The sequence below is a fragment of the Triticum aestivum genome, chromosome 6B (genome assembly GCF_018294505.1).
Source record: "Triticum aestivum cultivar Chinese Spring chromosome 6B, IWGSC CS RefSeq v2.1, whole genome shotgun sequence".
Lineage (NCBI taxonomy): Eukaryota > Viridiplantae > Streptophyta > Magnoliopsida > Poales > Poaceae > Triticum > Triticum aestivum.
Genome location: NC_057810.1, coordinates 714,049,022 through 714,066,086, shown reverse-complemented (window position 1 = coordinate 714,066,086; position 17,065 = coordinate 714,049,022). Strand labels below are relative to the sequence as shown.

Genomic DNA, 17,065 nt, shown 5'->3' with positions numbered 1-17,065 from the left:
CTGAGGGGGGCTCCGCGACAACTGTTCAGACCTGGAACACTAACCATAGAGCCTGAACCAACAACGATGAGGGCTCCCCAAACAACCTACTGGCCTGCACTACCACTTAGGGGGGATGCACCACCATCCATGGTTACTACACGAGCAGACATGAGTCGTCTTACAAATGCTGGCCTTGCAGCATTCCCTACAGATTCTGCAACAATTGCTTGTGCTTCTGGGCTGTATATAACTTCTACTACTGTGCAACAAGCACATGTTGCCCCAGTCTCATCTTCTTTGGCGCAACCTCCTGGTGGACATGCACGCCAACCACTCAACATGGAATCCCTACGTGCAGCTGTTGCAGCAGGGCAAGGTGGTTCTACTACACCTGACACCCGAGTTCCTAGAGACCCCCCAAAATCGACTACAAAAGGGAGAACGAAGTCGAAAAGGTTGCAATCAGCACTCGAGCTGCATCCGAAGAGGAAGAACAAGTGCAGTTACTGTGGGTCTTACAACCACAACAGTTCACTGTGCCCCACAAGATTGGCGTGATGAACACCACAGGAATGCGGGAACAGAGATGGAGTTTCGATTATGAAAGACAAAAAAATGAGCAATTACTAGATGCCCGATGATATGTTTACCCTCATTTGAATTACTGTCTTTCATGCAAAAAAGACAACTTTCTTTTTAAGCCTGTAAGGTTCAAAAGTGCTCTGGATAACTATATTAGTACAATGGATTGCGTGATTATTATGTTTAGATTGCCTGGTACTACAGTTAAACAGATTGGTGTTAAATATGGGTGTTCCATGACTACATTTCACCGTGGAAAAAAGTAGGAAAATTCTGTTTTGGTGTTATTGCAAGTTACAGAATGGTTTCAGGCAACTCCTTGATTGTTCAAAAAATATGGGTGTTCCATGACTACATTTCACCATTGAAAAGGTAGGAAAATTCTGTTTGGTGTTGTTGCAAGTTACAGAATGGTTTCAGGCAACTCCTTGAATGTTCAAAAAATTACATATGACTTCTGGAAAATGGGCGATGATGAAAATATTATTCATGTAAAAATAATGCTGGCAAACTTCAGTTTGTACGCGAGCAAAAAGAAAAAGTCAGTAAAAAAACATGAATGGAAAATAACTGACCTAAGCTAACTTCAATACGGCTTCCCATGGAGCCTTGTTGTGCTTGGTGTTAACCCACGTGTTTGTCAACTGCTTCCTGATATTTTGAACATCCTCTGCTGTAAATCTTGGAACGTTCCTTCCTTCCCACCCATTTGCAATTGAGAGAGCAAAAATGCCGCAGTCATATCTATAGAGAATGTTTCAGGTCAGCTATGAAACAAGTATGAATTTGTTAGGAATTTGTTTTGCAGTTTGTCTGGGAATTGATGCTTACTTGTTAGTTTGTTTTGGCACATCAATGTTTCTTAGTGTGAAGTCATCTAATGAGATGTGAGACTTCGGATAGTGCTCTTCCCACAGAGCCCGAAAACTAGCAACCATAGTCCTTGCGCAGACATCTAGAGTCTTGTCCTGAAGTGTCCTCCATGAATCAAGCACCTCGAACCTTCGATCCCTTATATTCACGTTGAAGACCCAATAATGGTTGCCTGAAACCTTCTTTGACTTGTCGATATTCTCTAACACAATAAACATTATCTGTGGGAAAAAGTGCAGAAAACAAAAGCTGAGGGTAAGAACATAGTCTGTAGGCAACTTGAAGAGATATGGAAAGCATGTAAAAGTTTTCTCATGCTATGAGGAAAAGCTAATTGTGATTCTGCACTCTGGCAACTTTCATGCATGTCCTGAAAACTACTACTCTGCTATTCACATGCGGGTGGAAAAAAAGGAATGGGAGAAGAGTACTATAGTGGAAATTCGAGAAACATGGACTTACCATGTCTTTCCGGTCCAGGTGATTTGATTTCTTGAATCGGGAAATAATCTCTTGGTTGTTGATATCATTGGAGAGGAAAGTCATCTGCAGCATCCTTGTCTATAACACAAAAAGGGACAAGGTGGTTAGAAATGACCAAGTAGGAACCAAGTACAAAAAAATGCAGAACCTGAAGTAATAATGACTCCTAGTCCTTTTTCTTACCGAGAACCTCAGGGGCATGACAACCTTCTTGGAGTCTGCAGGCAAATTCATCATTATGGACAGTATGCCAATTTCCATTACATGTGTCAAGACATATCCTTCTTTTTTCATAGAGTTTGCAAGCTCCCTCACCGACACATCATATCCATTGTAGTCAATTACCTTCGGGCTGCAATAAAAAACGAGAAACCGAAAAAGGACAACCATGAGAAAAAAGTAACCAAGTTGCCTGCTGCTGTACTTTTGATTGCCTAGAAATAGATCCTGTTTTGCCTAAGGAACATAAACTTGGGGTTGTAACAATTTGCAATGAATTCTTTCTACCTAAAAGTGCATGTCTAGTTAGCACCCAAGTTGCCTGCTGTTGTACTTTTGATTGCCTATAAATAGATCCTGTTTTGCCTAAGGAACATAAACTTGGGGTTGTGACAATTTGCAATGAATTCTTTCTACCTAAAAAGTGCATGTCTAGTTAGCATATATAAGGCATGGGAAAAAAATGTGTTAATGCCTGAAAGTGCATTCTGGTTAGCATGTATTCTTAATGGGGTGATTTTTTGCCTGCTTGTTTTACTTCTGTTTGCCTATGAATTCAGCCTGAATTGCCTGAATGGTGCATTTTAATTGCCTAGAAAAAACATGTAAAAAATGCCTCATAAAAAATTTCATACCTAGTATCTACATCTGGTGATTCTTATTCATTCAATCTCCCATGCAGAATAACCGATGCATACAGCCTGCTTACTTCAGGTTTGCATATGTACACTTTCCTCTCATTATAGTCCAAGAATGGTGACCTCTTGCAAGGAGGTGGCTTGATAATCCTTCTCTCAAATTGTTGTGGGACCATCTTTCCTGAGCTGCCGCTGCTATAAATATTACTGCCTGATCCCACTACTACTTGGTTGTGGGTAACTTTTTCAGGTGTCTGGTAAATGTTCCCAACTATGCCTTCAAGATCCACAACATGATCATCATCAATTATTTCAATGAGTGGCTCCTTGGGTACTTGATACTGCAGGGACTCATGCTCACACTTCATAGCCTATTCTTCTGCATGTGCATACCCTTCATCTATGCCTTCGAGATTACCAACTTTTTCATCTTCAATAATTTCAATGACTGGCTCCTTGGTTACTTGGCACTGCGATGACTCATGGTCAGCCAATGCATTTTCTCTGGCATCTCGATCTGCTCCATCATCTACATGTGCTGTAGGAAAATCGTATTTGAAAATATCAAAACTTGGAGCTGGGCAGTATTCACTAACAAAGACATTTGAGCTTTCACTTCTGCTATGCTGAAACTGTTGTCCATCCATCTCTGCTGGAATATGAATTGCTGACTTGCTTTGCAGATCGTTGGTAGATGGGGGAACGCACCTTGCCAAGAGCTCACTGACATCTAGCACATTTATTTCCAGTGGACTGACCGCCTTGTTAGCATAACTAAATTTGATATCCTTCAGCTGCGGATGGGGAGGTGATTGGGCAACTGTAGGAATAAAAGCAGGCAACTTGCCCTGAACTTTTAGCAACTTTGCTTCCGAACTTGGTTTAATGTTGCCGCCGATGACATCTTCCATCCCTCCAACCCCTGTGATTGACACTGGAGGTATGTTCTCCTGACCTGCATATAATGGTACAGCCTGTTGTGATGCTTTGTAATGAAACAATTTGCCCCTCTGGATGTCATTGGCTGATTGCATCCCATTCCCTAGAACAAGATTTTGTGCTTGACCATTTAGACTGCTTAGTGGTTGCCTCCCACTACGGTTTGTACTAGGGACTGCTCTGCTTACTTGCAATGATGCATCCTGTTTCATTTGAGTTGCTCCTCCTGTTGTGGGTTGAATTGATGCATGTGCAATACTTGCCTGAAAATCAGATGAACTTGCTTCCTCCCTAGGATGACTTGCTAGAATTTGTGAGGCACTTGGTTCTTGTTTTGAAACAGTCCGTGGTGAAACTGCAACATTTGTATCTTTGCCACTGGTGAGATCTGCATGTCGTGCTGTTGAGCTTGATGCTGTATTGGTTTCAAGCTGGTTCTTGTGAGTGCTATAACTTGCCTCTTTTGCATGATGTAATGCCTGATGTTGCAACTGAAAAGGCCCAGATTTCTTCATGGCTGACTTTGTTTCCTTTCCACCTTGCAGTTCTTGAACATTTTGGGCACGCATAGCTCGCAGTTCCTCCACTGTCTCTGTCAACACCGTTGGCTCTGATACGAAACTCACACTCTTTTTCTTCTTTGGTGTTGGAAGTGGTGGTACACCAACTTCCTTGGGTTCATGTGCAGCCCCTATCTCCCTCATGATTTTCTTGCGAATCCACTTGGGGCAGACATCCTCAAGATTGAATGCCATCCCCAGTTCCATTTCTTCTTTTCTCAATAGCTCTTGGAACATTTTCTCGCTAGCACTGCAATAGGCTGCTCGTCGAGATCCAACATTTCTTTCACTTCAAACATGCGGATGCGTGGCATTTTGCAGTAACTTTCCTCGTCCATCATAACAACATCTCTCACAGAGATGCTAACTGCCTCGTCAAGCCCCTTTGGCTTCATATTCTTTTTCTCTTCGAGTAAATATTGAAGTGTGGATTGCTCGTCATCAGTCTCTGTTTCCTCACCTGCAGAATCCTCGTTCCCTCCATTGTTTCTGCCATTGCCACTGTTGCCACCAGAATTGTTGTCATCCTGGTCTTCCTCATCACCCTGCATATCATCGTCCCCCGTGTCTTTGTCATTGTCGTTGTCATTGTCTTCGCTTTCTTCATCATCATCGTCTTCCTTTTCTTCATCCTCATCTTTTTTTTCTTTCTCCTCCTCTTCGTCCTCCTTATCCTCCTTGCTTTCATCCATTACTGCTCCCCTCTCCTGAAAAGTTGCTTCTCCCTCCTCGTTGTCGTTGCATCTAGCTTTTTGAACTACAAAGTCGTCACCATCATCATTGCTTGAGTGGCCGTCGTTGTCACTTTCATCACCCCCTCTGTCCCAGTCACTTTCGTCACTGCCACTTGCATCTTCCTCACTGTCAGTTTTGAACGAGTCTTCTTCACTCGATAAGCTTTCTCTCACAGCTGGAGCTTGTTTGGATCTCCTAGTAGGTTCTTGCCTCCTCTTTTCCACATGAACAGCCTCTGATCTGCTTGTCCCCTCTTGCGCATCATCTATCCCCCCAATACCAGAAACAAGCTTCCCAACTGCATGTGAAATAGTTGAACACATTTCGTGCACCATACGTGTCAGGTTCTTTTGTTTCTGCAAACAACAGGAAAGTAGAAAAAAATGGATGAACATGATAAGTCTTGACAATATGTTGGCTTGAGATTAAAAATGGAAAAACTAGTGAGCATAACAGGCACTTGATAACTTACATTTTCGTCATATGACTCAGGTAATCTTGCTGCTACAAATTTTGTGACGTGGTCCATGCTACCAAACAAGCTATCATCCGCACACCGTGAGAACTCAGTCTTCAGCTGCTCGTTGGGTTGGCAAAAAAAACAATAAAGGATGGGATAAAAGGAATTAGTGAATTCTGGCACTGGCTTGACAACAGAAAAAAAACGAAACCGTAAAATGCTCGTGAGAGTGCTTTGATTTAACTGCCATTTTTAGTTAGAAAACTAGCCTATCATGTTGCCAAGTTTACAGAAAAACAAATGCATGCTTTAACCCAAGTCAAGCACTGTGGCATCATTTTTGCCTAAATTTCCTTATCATGTGTGGATGGGGTTTCTAGCATGTAGAATCGCTTAGTTTTTCAGTATATAACTTAGCAGGACTATATCAATTATAGGAAACCATCAAGTTGCCATAAAAAACTATGAGCTTGCTAATGTTTAGTGTGCAACTTGCTATGGTGAAATTATTGGATTTGCCTATTTTTTCTTAAAAAATTTAGACATCAGCTGCTATAACTGCCCCAGCAAAAATCCTACCTGTTGCAGGCAGTTGCAAACAAGGGTAAACAAAATGAGTAGAAAACTACAAAGTTGGTTCATGAAGTACTTTTGAACTTGCTACTGTCCAATATACAAATTGCTACGGGCAATGTGTTGGACTTGCCTACTTGTTGACAAAATCTTATACATCAGCTACAAAATAGTGACAAGATAACAAAAAAAATGACCACAAAAAACTTTGTACTTGTTTGGACCTTATAATTCAATTGCCTCCTCTATGAGAAGCTAGATTTGCCTAACCTTATGCCTTTTAAAGCAAATAAAATTCAATTACTGAATACAGATGTGATGATAAAAAATAGCTTACCCGCAGTTTCCCATATTCCCCGAGAGCTTTCCTGTCCTTCTTGATAACTCTTGCCATCAAATCTGAATTCCAAACTGAAACCCTTGGTACCAAGCTAGGAATTGGTTCATCAACATCCAAAGAGTCTAGATACAGCAACTGAGTTCCGGATAAGAAAAACATAAAGTTTGAGTTATGATATGATTTTTAAGAAAACATAGAGCACATAGGAAACATACAGATTCAAAAGGTAGGTGGACTTACTACGAGGTGGAAAACACAGCAACAAACGGCCTTCTTGGCACGACCTGATTTGAATGCTAGCTTTAGTTGATCAACCACAAACTGGCATATGTTGGTTTCAGTTATTCCATTTACGTCCATGACCACAGGGAAGCTTTTTGGTGAAATGCTTAAACTTGTAGATGGTGCAAGGAAGCAAGAGAAGACAAGAGACAACCATGCGCGTAAGAAGTCGTCATCGTGAGCTCCTGCCATATCTTTGATCATCTTGCACCATGCTGTGAGAGATGGTGAATTCTTTGAAGTGATATTGTAAATCCTGAACATTGCCTTTGTGACCTCAGGGCGGTTTTCGTAACAGACTTTTCTCCCACTATTTGGCAAATCCCATATCCTCCGAACACTCGCAGCATCTACTGGAATCTTCCCCCTCTATGGAATAACTATCTGTGACATCTCTGGATCATAATGCTTCATTATCCATTGACTAAGATCGCCAGGCATGCTGTTCGCTGCAAGGTCCAGCAGGCCTCCAAACTCTTTTCCAATAATAACACCTTTTTGATTAGAAACCAACTCTTTATTCAATTTGAACAGCCTTGCAGGCGATGCCCTATTCCTACGACCCTATGGGAAAATAGTTTGAAAAACAGAAGAAACAAAAATCAACAAAAATGGAATATGCAAAGCAATTTAGACACCACTACTAGGCAATTGTTTCAATAAGGTGAAGCAGAAAATACCTCGTTTCCTCCGGTTTTCTGCCGCTTTGGATTTGGTGGCTTATCCACACCACCGCTTTTGTCACTCACATTTTCAGCATCTCCGGGAAGACTCTCATTGCTCACAATATCATCAGGGCGCTTCCCTCGGCAGATAATTGCCTTACTCCTCTGGCGCTTGTACCCAACTAACGGTTCACTACTTTGAGCCTGAGAAATGAAGATAAACACATAAATAACAATCCATAACATGAAGTTATGAAAAAATAAACCAAGAATGAAGATAAGGAAAAAGGTAGAATGTTTCGAAAATGATTTAATGAATTCTGCACACCTCCATCCTACGGGCTTCAGTTGCATGAGATGCGCCATCAACAGAATCCAATGCAGGGGGGCATCCTGTATGCCTTTCTTGCTTGCCCCCGACATGTTTTCGTGCTGCACGTAAAAAAGAACATCATCACACATGAAAAAAAGGAGTAAAAAACTGCAAATTTCCTAGTGTTCAGCCTAGTCATGTAAACACAGAATGACACACATAAAATGCATGATCACATTAAAAAAACAAAACTAAAAAACTGATGCAAAAGTGTCAGGCAAACTCATACAGAAAGAAAACATGACATGCTGGCAAAACGGGTAGTCATATAAGGCAACTAGAACTAAAACTAAAGCTGAATTTATTTCTGTTTTGCTATATAAAGTTGGACTAAAGTGTAAAGAAAAACTGAAGCACATCAGACACACTGTTTTTTCAGATCAAGCAACTTGCACCAATGTCGTTTAAAAATTGACACCAATAAACTAGTTCCCTCTATTCTACATCTACCCATGGCCTTATCGCGGGTTGCTTGATCTGAAAGTATTGTTCACACATATAAGAGATAGGAACATATGGACAGACAACATACTACAATGACCCTAATTCAGGTTTTGATACCAACATACAGGTTTTTTCCTGATGCCCAAATACTTCATTGAGCAACTTCTGGCAACATATTGAGCAAGTCATTCACCGCAGTGAAGCAAAAAACGAACAAAAAACTACAGAACTTCTGTATGGGCAACTTCAGGAAACATATTGAGCAAGTCGCTCGCAAAACTAGAGCAACTTGACAAAAAAAAGGGGACAAACTACAGAGTTTCAGTGTGGGCAACTTTTGCACCATACTGAGCAATTCGCTCTCAACACTATGGCAACAGTACAGCAACACTACAGAAAATGTGAACAAAAACTAAACTACCTCTGTGGTAAGCATCCCAAACAACACTTCACCTTCAACCCAGCATCCCAAAAAACATCCGACAAACTGGCTTCAAACCACCTACATCCAACCAGTAGTGGAATCACCTTGCCAAACAATCCCAAACGTCCACTATCTACTCGTCAACTATCTAGTCGTCAATTTCGAGACAAGGGCAACAAGCGCAAACGAAAAATGAGGCCAGATCTCCTTACCAAACGATTGCGAAGCAGGGAGATGGTCGTCCTATACGCGACCCTGACCTCTGCGCGAACGGCACGGCGCTCGCAGCGGCCGTTCCTCCCCTGTCGACGACTTGTACTCCGACGACCGTGAGCGGCGCCGCAGCACAGCCTACTTCTCCTCTTCCGGGAACAGGGAACGCAACAGAAGCACCTGGTGCCCGTGCGCCGCTGGCTACCTCCCCCTTGCCGGTAAACTCATCCCGCACCTGGAGGCCGCACGCGCCGCTGGCTATCGTCCCCCTCGCCAGGAACCGCCGCCCGCACCTGGTCGTCGCGCGCCGCTGGCTACCTCTCCTTCGCCGTGAATGGCCGCCCGCAACTGGCCGTCGCGCGGCGCTGGCTACCTCCCCTTCGCCGTGAATAGCTCCACCCCGGCGGGACGAACGGTGGCGGATTTGGGGCAGGGGCAGGAGAGATTGCGGGATTTGGGGCGGAGTGGGTGAACAGTTTCAAAAATGAGGGGAGACGGACGCGAGAGGAGAGGAAGTGGTGGGACCCGGAACCGACGCTCCCACCCAACGGGCGACGGGCCGACCAAGTGAAACGCGCGAGCGAGGAAAAACAGACAGCGGCGCACTTGGTGGGCGTGATCGCGATCGGACGGCGCAGAGACGTGTGCGCTCGAGTGCGCTAACGAGCACAACTGCACGTTTTAGGATTTGGGCATAAACATATACGGAGCGGGCCACCTTGGACCGTTCCAAGGCAATGCGGAGGGCCAGCTCCTCATCGACGTCGAGATCGGAGCCGGTGTGACTGCCGGAGCTGGACATTGCACCTACGTTGCTCAAAATCATAGAGGGGACAGGAGAGGACGGAGCGAGAGAGGGGAGTGACTCAGCTAGGGTTCCGAGCGAGGAGCCGGATGGGGTTTTTTGTGGGGCAGCCGTGGGATTGGTGGGCCGGGACTATCAGCTTCGACATGGCGGAAGCTCCATACCTGCTCCATATTTGGGCTGGATATGAGGGATTGCGAACAACCCAGACGTTTAAGGCCGGTTTGAGGCGCCCGGGTGGGTCGAATTTTTGTGACCGGTTAGTGATCGGTCCCCCCCACCCGGGCGTTTGAGACGGGCATGGGGCATCCGGCTATAGATGCTCTTATGTGGCAAAGCAATTATAGAGGAGAGAGAGAGAGAGAGCATTATGGTGACCATAGAAGGATACAATGCTAAGCGCGTGGACCTATGCAAAATCCTACCAACCAATGCACGAAGGAGTTTTAGCTGCTAAACAATTAAGTAAAGCAAGCTTAACTGCAAAAGGCTAAGCACCGATGCATTAAGAACATTACTTGCTAAGACTTTTAATGCACTTAGCACCTCACCTAATCATCAATGTATTGGAGGAGGTCTAAGTGCTAGCTCTACACCCAACCCCTATGAACAACTTTGAGATTGTGTCCGCATAACTCTAGATAAAAGAAGTGTACTCTTGACCGAGCACTTATGCGCCAGGAATCCTGAAACAAATTGAGAAAAATGTATGCTCTAAACACTATTCATAATAAGAAAAGGTTGAGAGTAAATTAAGTATGCTTGGGGTATTCAATGTACAATCCAAATCAATTCCTACTTTTTATTCTAAAACAAACTCCTAATACGATATCTGCGTTAAGTCACGTCACTCTAAATAACTGGTTATATGATTGTATCAAAATTCAATCAAGTCCATTAGATCTTATTAGTTTGACCTATGAACAGTCATGTCCTTCAGTAAAAGGACATATCGTTTGGTGAAAGAATGTCTCTGTGGGAAAACATACACCCCTTGGAAAAAGACATGTCTTCATAGAAACAACACATCCCTCGATGAAAAAGTCGTCTCTTCATAGAAGCAACACGTCCCTCGGTGAAAATACATCCTTTTGCGAAAAGACTTGCTAGTTTTATTAAAATCACAATAATTATTATATTAATACATTAAATAAAATTTAATTGCTATAACTTTGCAAAAGATGTGATCACTGAAATTGCATTAATTGTGCTAGAAAACTAACATGCCAAAAAGTTATTATTCAGTTTATTCATGCATTTTGATGGGATTTAAATGTTGCACCTTTATACTTCAAAAGTTCAAATTCTAGGTAAAAATATTTTTAAACAAATTCACTGTATAATAATACCCATAGCATAGCAGGGCCTTTACACTAAGAGCGTGTTTGGGAGACCTCCACTCCTCCCCCAAACTCCCCTCCACCTCTGACTCTAGAGCAGTAAAAATGTGTCTGGCTCACAAGCTAGCATACTGAAGTTTCTGGGCTTGATGAAAAGCCTTCAAATGCTCATGTGTCCTACAACTACCTCTATGGCCTGACCCTAGGTATATTTTATTAACAGAGAGCCATGCATAGACATATGTGCTAAACTGGGATTGACATAATTGAATGTACTCCCTCTGTTCCTAAATATAAGTTTTTTTAGACATTGCAATATGAACTACATACGGAGCAAAATGAGTGAATCTACACTCTAAGGACATCCATAATGTTGGTTTTTCTTGTCTCTAACGCCGCCTCTAGTTCTTTTGCACCGTCGCCAAAAAATCAAAAAAAATGCCTAGCGACGCCTCCAAGGGAAGAGGCGGCCTCCAAGCCTCTCAGCTGATTAAAATAATCTCTTTACCCCACTTGTCATTCACTAGTTTGTACCTGTGCACAACGTTGAATAGGAGAAACTACATGCTTTGGCTGTATATTATATTTGAACCTGGGGTCCACTTAGAGACACTGTGCAGTCGCTATACATTACACACTTTTCAGCTGAAATTAGAGTTTGGACGAGGGGCCCACCTTAAAGGCAGCGTTGCCTCCAAACATTGTGAATGCTCTAAAATACGTCTATATACATCCGTATGTAGTCTATAGTGAAATCTCTAGAAACACTTATATTTAGGAATGGAGGGAGTATAATCCAGTGCATGCTTTTGAGGGGGGGGGGGGGGGGGGGGGGGCAAGCCCTCACCCCCAACCCCGGTCATATTCTCATAGGATCCCATGATAAAGATAATTCACATAGATCTCGAAGATAACTTGGTCTTATATTACAGATATTATAACAAATGGCCCAAAATTTTTGTTGTCTTCCATCTTCCCAAAGCTCCCAAGCTTGAGCCAATATAATCACCGATCAAGTTGCTATATTTTATCGGACTGGTGAAATTTTGTGGACCACCGATGCTAAATCACAAAGTGAATTGTCGCATGAACACTTTATCCGCTCATCGAAGTTACCAAACTTGAACCAATAGAATCACCGATCAAGTTGCTACATAGTTTATAAGGTTGGAGAAGTTGGTGACTTGCGATGATATGATCTTTAGTCCACTTATGATCTCCAATTAGAAACCCGGAAGCTAGAAACATCTCCTTTATAGAAAATTCATCTCCCATCACATATTCATGCGACATGTAATTGTTCTTTCAGTCATTTGAACAAAAAGGAGAGCAAGAAATTGTTGTTCCCATATTAAAGATAATCCCAAGGCCAAGCAGGGGATTGAGGAAGAGCGATGGCCTCGGGTTATGTCGCGGAGACAAGTGGCAAGGAGCGAGGCAGTCCCTGGGACTGGACGGGGCGTGGTAGGGGTGGGCATAAAAACTGATGAACCGAAGACCGAACCGATGCCGAAACCGAATAAACCAAATTTTCGGTCTTTTCTACTGGTGCGGACAAATTTGGTTTTCACTTCAACTAACAGAACATGAATTGGTAGGTTCGCTTTTATTCCCGGCGTGGGGGAATTCTCCTGTTAACCCTGAACTATCGTGAGGGACTGTCACTCGAATTCAGTAAAGCACAGAAGAACTCAGAAGATGAACTTTGGGAAATTTGCGGCGCGCAATGCGCTATAGGGTGTTATTAGCGAGACATTATTTTTTTTGGTGGAAAATTAGCGAGACATTATACATTAATTTATTTAGGGAGGCATTGCTCAGAACGCTATAGCGTGCTACTGGCGATGTTATAGCATGTTAATATTTTTTTTTCGCTGGTTAGATGCAATATCTCTGCAGAAATAATAAACTCAACTTTCACACATGAGGGCTCAAAAGAACCACTATAATTTTGCACTGATACGTACGTAGCCAACGTAGCTAAGGCACCAGACGTAACACAGGCATGCATGAAACTGGCCTTGGCATGGCACGCGTGAAGCGAGCCACGATCGAGCTGCAGCGCGACCCAGCTTATATACGACACTTCCGTCACCGGACAAGTCCAGAGCTCATCAGACCTGCCATTTTTCGGACCTCCACACATCAGCAGCTACCTGTTGCCTCGTACGTGATCAGATGGGCTGCGAGAACAAGGAGGCGGCTGCACTGGTGAAGAAGATCGCCGGCCTCCACGCCGCCATCTCCAAGCTGCCGTCCCTGAGCCCGTCTCCCGAGGCGGACGCGCTCTTCACCGCCCTGGTGGCCGTGTGCGCCCCGCCGAGCGCCGCCGTCGACGTGGCCGCGCTGGGCCCGAGGGCACGGAGGATGCGGGCCGACCTCGTCCGCCTCTGCGCCGACGCCGAGGCGCGCCTCGAGGCGCGCTGCTCCGACGCGCTCGCCGCGCTCGACGCCCCGCTCGACCACCTCAGGCTCTTCCCCTACCACGACAACTACGTCCGCCTGAGCGAGCTGGAGCACGCGCTGCTGTCCCGCCACGCGCCGGACCACCTCGCCGTGCCCGCGCGCGTCGCGTTCCTCGGGTCGGGCTCGCTGCCGCTCAGCGCGCTCCTGCTCGCCGCGCGCCACATGCCCGACGCCGCCGTCGACTGCTTCGACCGGTGCGCCGCCGCCAACGAGCGCGCTCGGAGGCTCCTGCTCCGCGGGAACGACAACTCCCGCGTGGCCGCGCGCATGTCGTTCCGCACGGCGGACGTCGAGGGCCTCACGCACGAGCTCGCCGCCTACGACGTGGTCTTCCTGGCGGCGCCCGTCGGCGTGGCGCCGGAGGAGAAAGCCCGCGTGATAGCGCACCTCGGCCGGCACATGGCGGCCGGTGCCGCCCTCGTCGTGCGGAGCGCGCACGGGGCTCGTGGCTTCCTGTGCCCCGTCGTGGAGCCTGCGGAGGTCAGGCGTGGCGGGTTCCAGGTGTTGGCCGTGCACCATCCCGATAATGCCGAGATGGTCTACTCCGTCATTGTCGCACGTAAGGGCTACCTCGAGCTCGTGCCACCGGTGGTGAGCCCGCCATGCAACTGCTGCGAGGTGGAGAAGGCCCGCGGCAGTGTGCCGTCAACGAGCTGTCATCTTGACGCCATGGACGAGATCCGGAGGCGCGCATGGTGATTGAATGTCACACGTACACGCCCTCTTGAGACAGAGCACGGAATTGAAGCACGTACCACACAAGTACACAAAAATACGAGTTATTTGTAACCGTAATAAATAAAAGGATCACTTGTTCCCGAAAATAAATGGCGATTTTGAGCTGGGCCAGCTCGCTATATATTCGAGCTGTTTGCTTGCCTCGGATTCCCTCGTATCCCGTGTGTTAGAGCAGGAGACTCTCACAGGGTTTCATCATCGTCTTAGAGCATCTCCAACAGCCGCGCAACGCGCCACGCGCTAAAAACTCATTTACCGCGCGTCGTTCGCTTGGTTTGGCGCGGCCGGCAGCGCTGGCTCTAGCAGCGGCGTGAAAATTGAACGCGCGCGCATAGCTCCAGCGAGGCGCAAAAAGGCAGCACGCGCTTGCGTACATTTTTTTTAATAAAACTGAAATAAAATTCATAGATAAAAAAATGATACATAGATATTTTACATAGTTCCATAGGATAGATAGATAAAACTACTAGATAGTGCAACTACAACCTACTCCCAGTCGTCGTCACCATCATCATCATCGCCATCCTCGCTGGTCTCGTTCGAGGTATCGAGTCATATGTCCGTCCAACGATCATCGTCAGACGTAAAGATCGTCTGCCCATCATCGTCAGACGTAAAGATCGTCTGCCCAGGGCCTTCCGCCGACGCCTGTCCAACCGCTGGTCACGGCGCCTTTGCGTCTCCTCCTCGTGGCGCCTTGCCCAGTAGGTTTGCTCGTAGGTGACGTCCTCCGGGTGGCACCGGCGCCACTCCGCCATGACCCGCTCGTCCTCCTGGGTGACGAGGAGGCGGCGCTGTCGCTCGGCGTGCTCCGCACGGTCTTCTGCCGTGTTAAGACGAGGAGACGGGGCACGGTCCAGCGCCTGATGGAGCGTGTAGACGCCCTGGAAGTTCATCTGCGCGCGCGGTCAGCCTAGGCGCCACGCCGCCGGGTCGTACGCGCGGGCGGCCTCGCGCGCCGTCCCGAAGGTGCCGAGGCCGAGCCGAAGTTCGCCGGACCGTATCTTGGAGTAGAAACCGCCGTTGGGGCGCTGGCGGACGCCGCGGTAGCCCGACGCTCCTCGGCGGTGCGGCGGCATGGTGGCGCGTCGGTGGCGGGGCGCTGGAGCGGTGGGGGCGCGCGTGGCAGCGGAAGCAACGAGGAAGCGGTGGAGGCGCACGTGGCAGCGGAAGAGGAAGAGAAGTGTGTGGAATATGCGCGTGGCGAGCGCCGCAATTTAAAGGCGCGCCGGAAGCGGTGCGCCAAAAATAGCGCGCGAGCTGCCACCTTTTTCCACGCGCGTGCAAACGGTTCCCGCCACGCGAGTTTTCTGCCACCGCTGGAGCGCGCCGAAACGTCCCGCGCGTGCAAAAAACTCGGTTTACCCCGTGTGCGCGCCTTTTGGGGCGTCTAATAGCGCTACTCCTTGGCCACGGTGAGATTGATGAGATAAGATTGATGTTGCGTCCAATGAGGTGGCCACGGTCTCTTTCTCACCACGGCGACGTTCTCCTTGGTTGAGTTGTTGAACCGATGGCCTTGTCTGCTTGTCGTTCATTCGGAGCGGTAGGTCTTACGTTCTCTCAGTCTGACGGTAGTTGCCTTTCTTGGCGGCGCCGGCGAATGGTCAGATTGGTTCTAGTATAAGGTTGGTGGCCAATGGCGCGTATTTGGCTTTCTTCCCCGGCAATAGCGGTGGGGTGCGTCGGTCTGCATCCGGGTTGGCATGGGGAAAGGGAATGCTTTCAACCAACGCGCCACATCATCAAGCATCTATGTAGGTCTGGTCTTCGGCTCACAACGCCTACCAGGCTATAAATATTGATGAGCATATTTTTTTCTGTGATTTTTTTTGAATTTTGATGAATAATTTTTAATATTGATGATTTTTTTCTATTTTATGAACAAATTTCGAAATCTGTGAATTGTTTTTGAATTTGATGATCAAAATTTAATTCATCAACATTTTTTTGAATGGATCAAGATTTGACTAAAGTTTGATTCGATGATTTTTCCGAAAAATATGAACATTTTATAAAATTATTCATCATTTCAAAGAAACTTTATAAATGTAAATTTTAGTTTTGGATTATAAAAAATATGAATTTTTAAAAAGGTTTACGAATTTGAAAAAAAGAGAGAAAAGAATAACAAAAAAACAGAAGGAAAAACGAAAAAATATATTGCTAAGCTTATATATTTTGATGTTGCCACGTCATTTTATAGCTAAGCTTATAGCCAGCAAGTACAATAGTTGTATATAAATATGTAATATTATGTTAATACATGACCCACCTCACTCTCTCACAACATATCTAGAAGCACGTGTTGTAGCGGACTGTTAATTAGTAGTCTGCTTCTCTTCTCTCTGATCTTCTCTTTCTTTCAACTCAATAAAAATATATTATTCAAAGTCTTACAGCCCGCCTGCATCACCTTATTGTACTTGCTCTAACTACTTCCCTGATTTTAGCTAACTGTCTCCAGAGTGAGCTACTCCCTCTATTCCCAAATATTTGTCTTTCTGACATTTCAAATGAACTACAACATACGGATCTATGTAGACACATTTTAGAGTGTAGATTCACTCATTTTGATGCGTATGTAGTCACTTGTTAAAATCTCAAGAAACACAAATATTTGGGAACGGGGGGAGTAGTAGATAAAACATTGTTTAGAACCCATATATATGAATAGCATAGCTCCTCATACTTTGCTCTCAACACTTCGAAATATGAAAAGCTTGAGTAAATCAAATATGCAGGATTATTTAATCAATGCGGGCTTTACATTTCTGTGTATATTTTATTCTATATTTTTATGTTCGTAGTTTTACATCACGTAAATATATTTTCCGACCGACATATATTTTCTTACCTTCTCTTTCACTTGACGTAGGGAAAATTTATGAGAAGTAAATGTGGTGTTGTGATATAATAAAAGAGGGGTGA

General features: G+C 45.4%; 2 protein-coding genes across 2 annotated transcripts; one reads left to right on the top strand and one right to left on the bottom strand.

The window, feature by feature from the left end:
* Nucleotides 1-7,035: 7,035 nt before the first annotated feature.
* Nucleotides 7,036-9,587, bottom strand: LOC123139722 (uncharacterized). The gene is made up of 3 exons (XM_044559452.1): nucleotides 9,450-9,587; nucleotides 7,347-7,535; nucleotides 7,036-7,230 (listed from the first exon to the last, which is right to left on the bottom strand). Exons 1-3 carry the CDS (start codon nucleotides 9,585-9,587, stop codon nucleotides 7,036-7,038), a joined length of 522 nt encoding a protein of 173 aa, XP_044415387.1.
* A 3,479-nt stretch (nucleotides 9,588-13,066) lies between these two features.
* Nucleotides 13,067-14,237, top strand: LOC123135099 (nicotianamine synthase-like 5 protein). The gene has a single exon (XM_044554211.1). It carries the CDS (start codon nucleotides 13,109-13,111, stop codon nucleotides 14,093-14,095), a length of 987 nt encoding a protein of 328 aa, XP_044410146.1. The 5' UTR covers nucleotides 13,067-13,108; the 3' UTR covers nucleotides 14,096-14,237.
* The last annotated feature ends 2,828 nt before the right edge of the window (nucleotides 14,238-17,065 follow it).

What these genes read in the sequence shown, in the direction of transcription:
- LOC123135099 (XM_044554211.1), top strand. Translation starts at nt 13,109, where the DNA reads ATGGGCTGCGAGAACAAGGAGGCGGCTGCACTGGTGAAGAAGATCGCC.
- LOC123139722 (XM_044559452.1), bottom strand. Translation starts at nt 9,587, where the DNA reads ATGTCCAGCTCCGGCAGTCACACCGGCTCCGATCTCGACGTCGATGAG. An exon ending in TAAAACGTGCAGTTGTGCTC is followed by an intron (nt 7,536 to 9,449) that starts GTTAGCGCACTC and finishes TTCATTTCTCAG; the next exon opens with GCTCAAAGTAGTGAACCGTT. An exon ending in AGAAAACCGGAGGAAACGAG is followed by an intron (nt 7,231 to 7,346) that starts GTATTTTCTGCT and finishes ATTTTCCCATAG; the next exon opens with GGTCGTAGGAATAGGGCATC.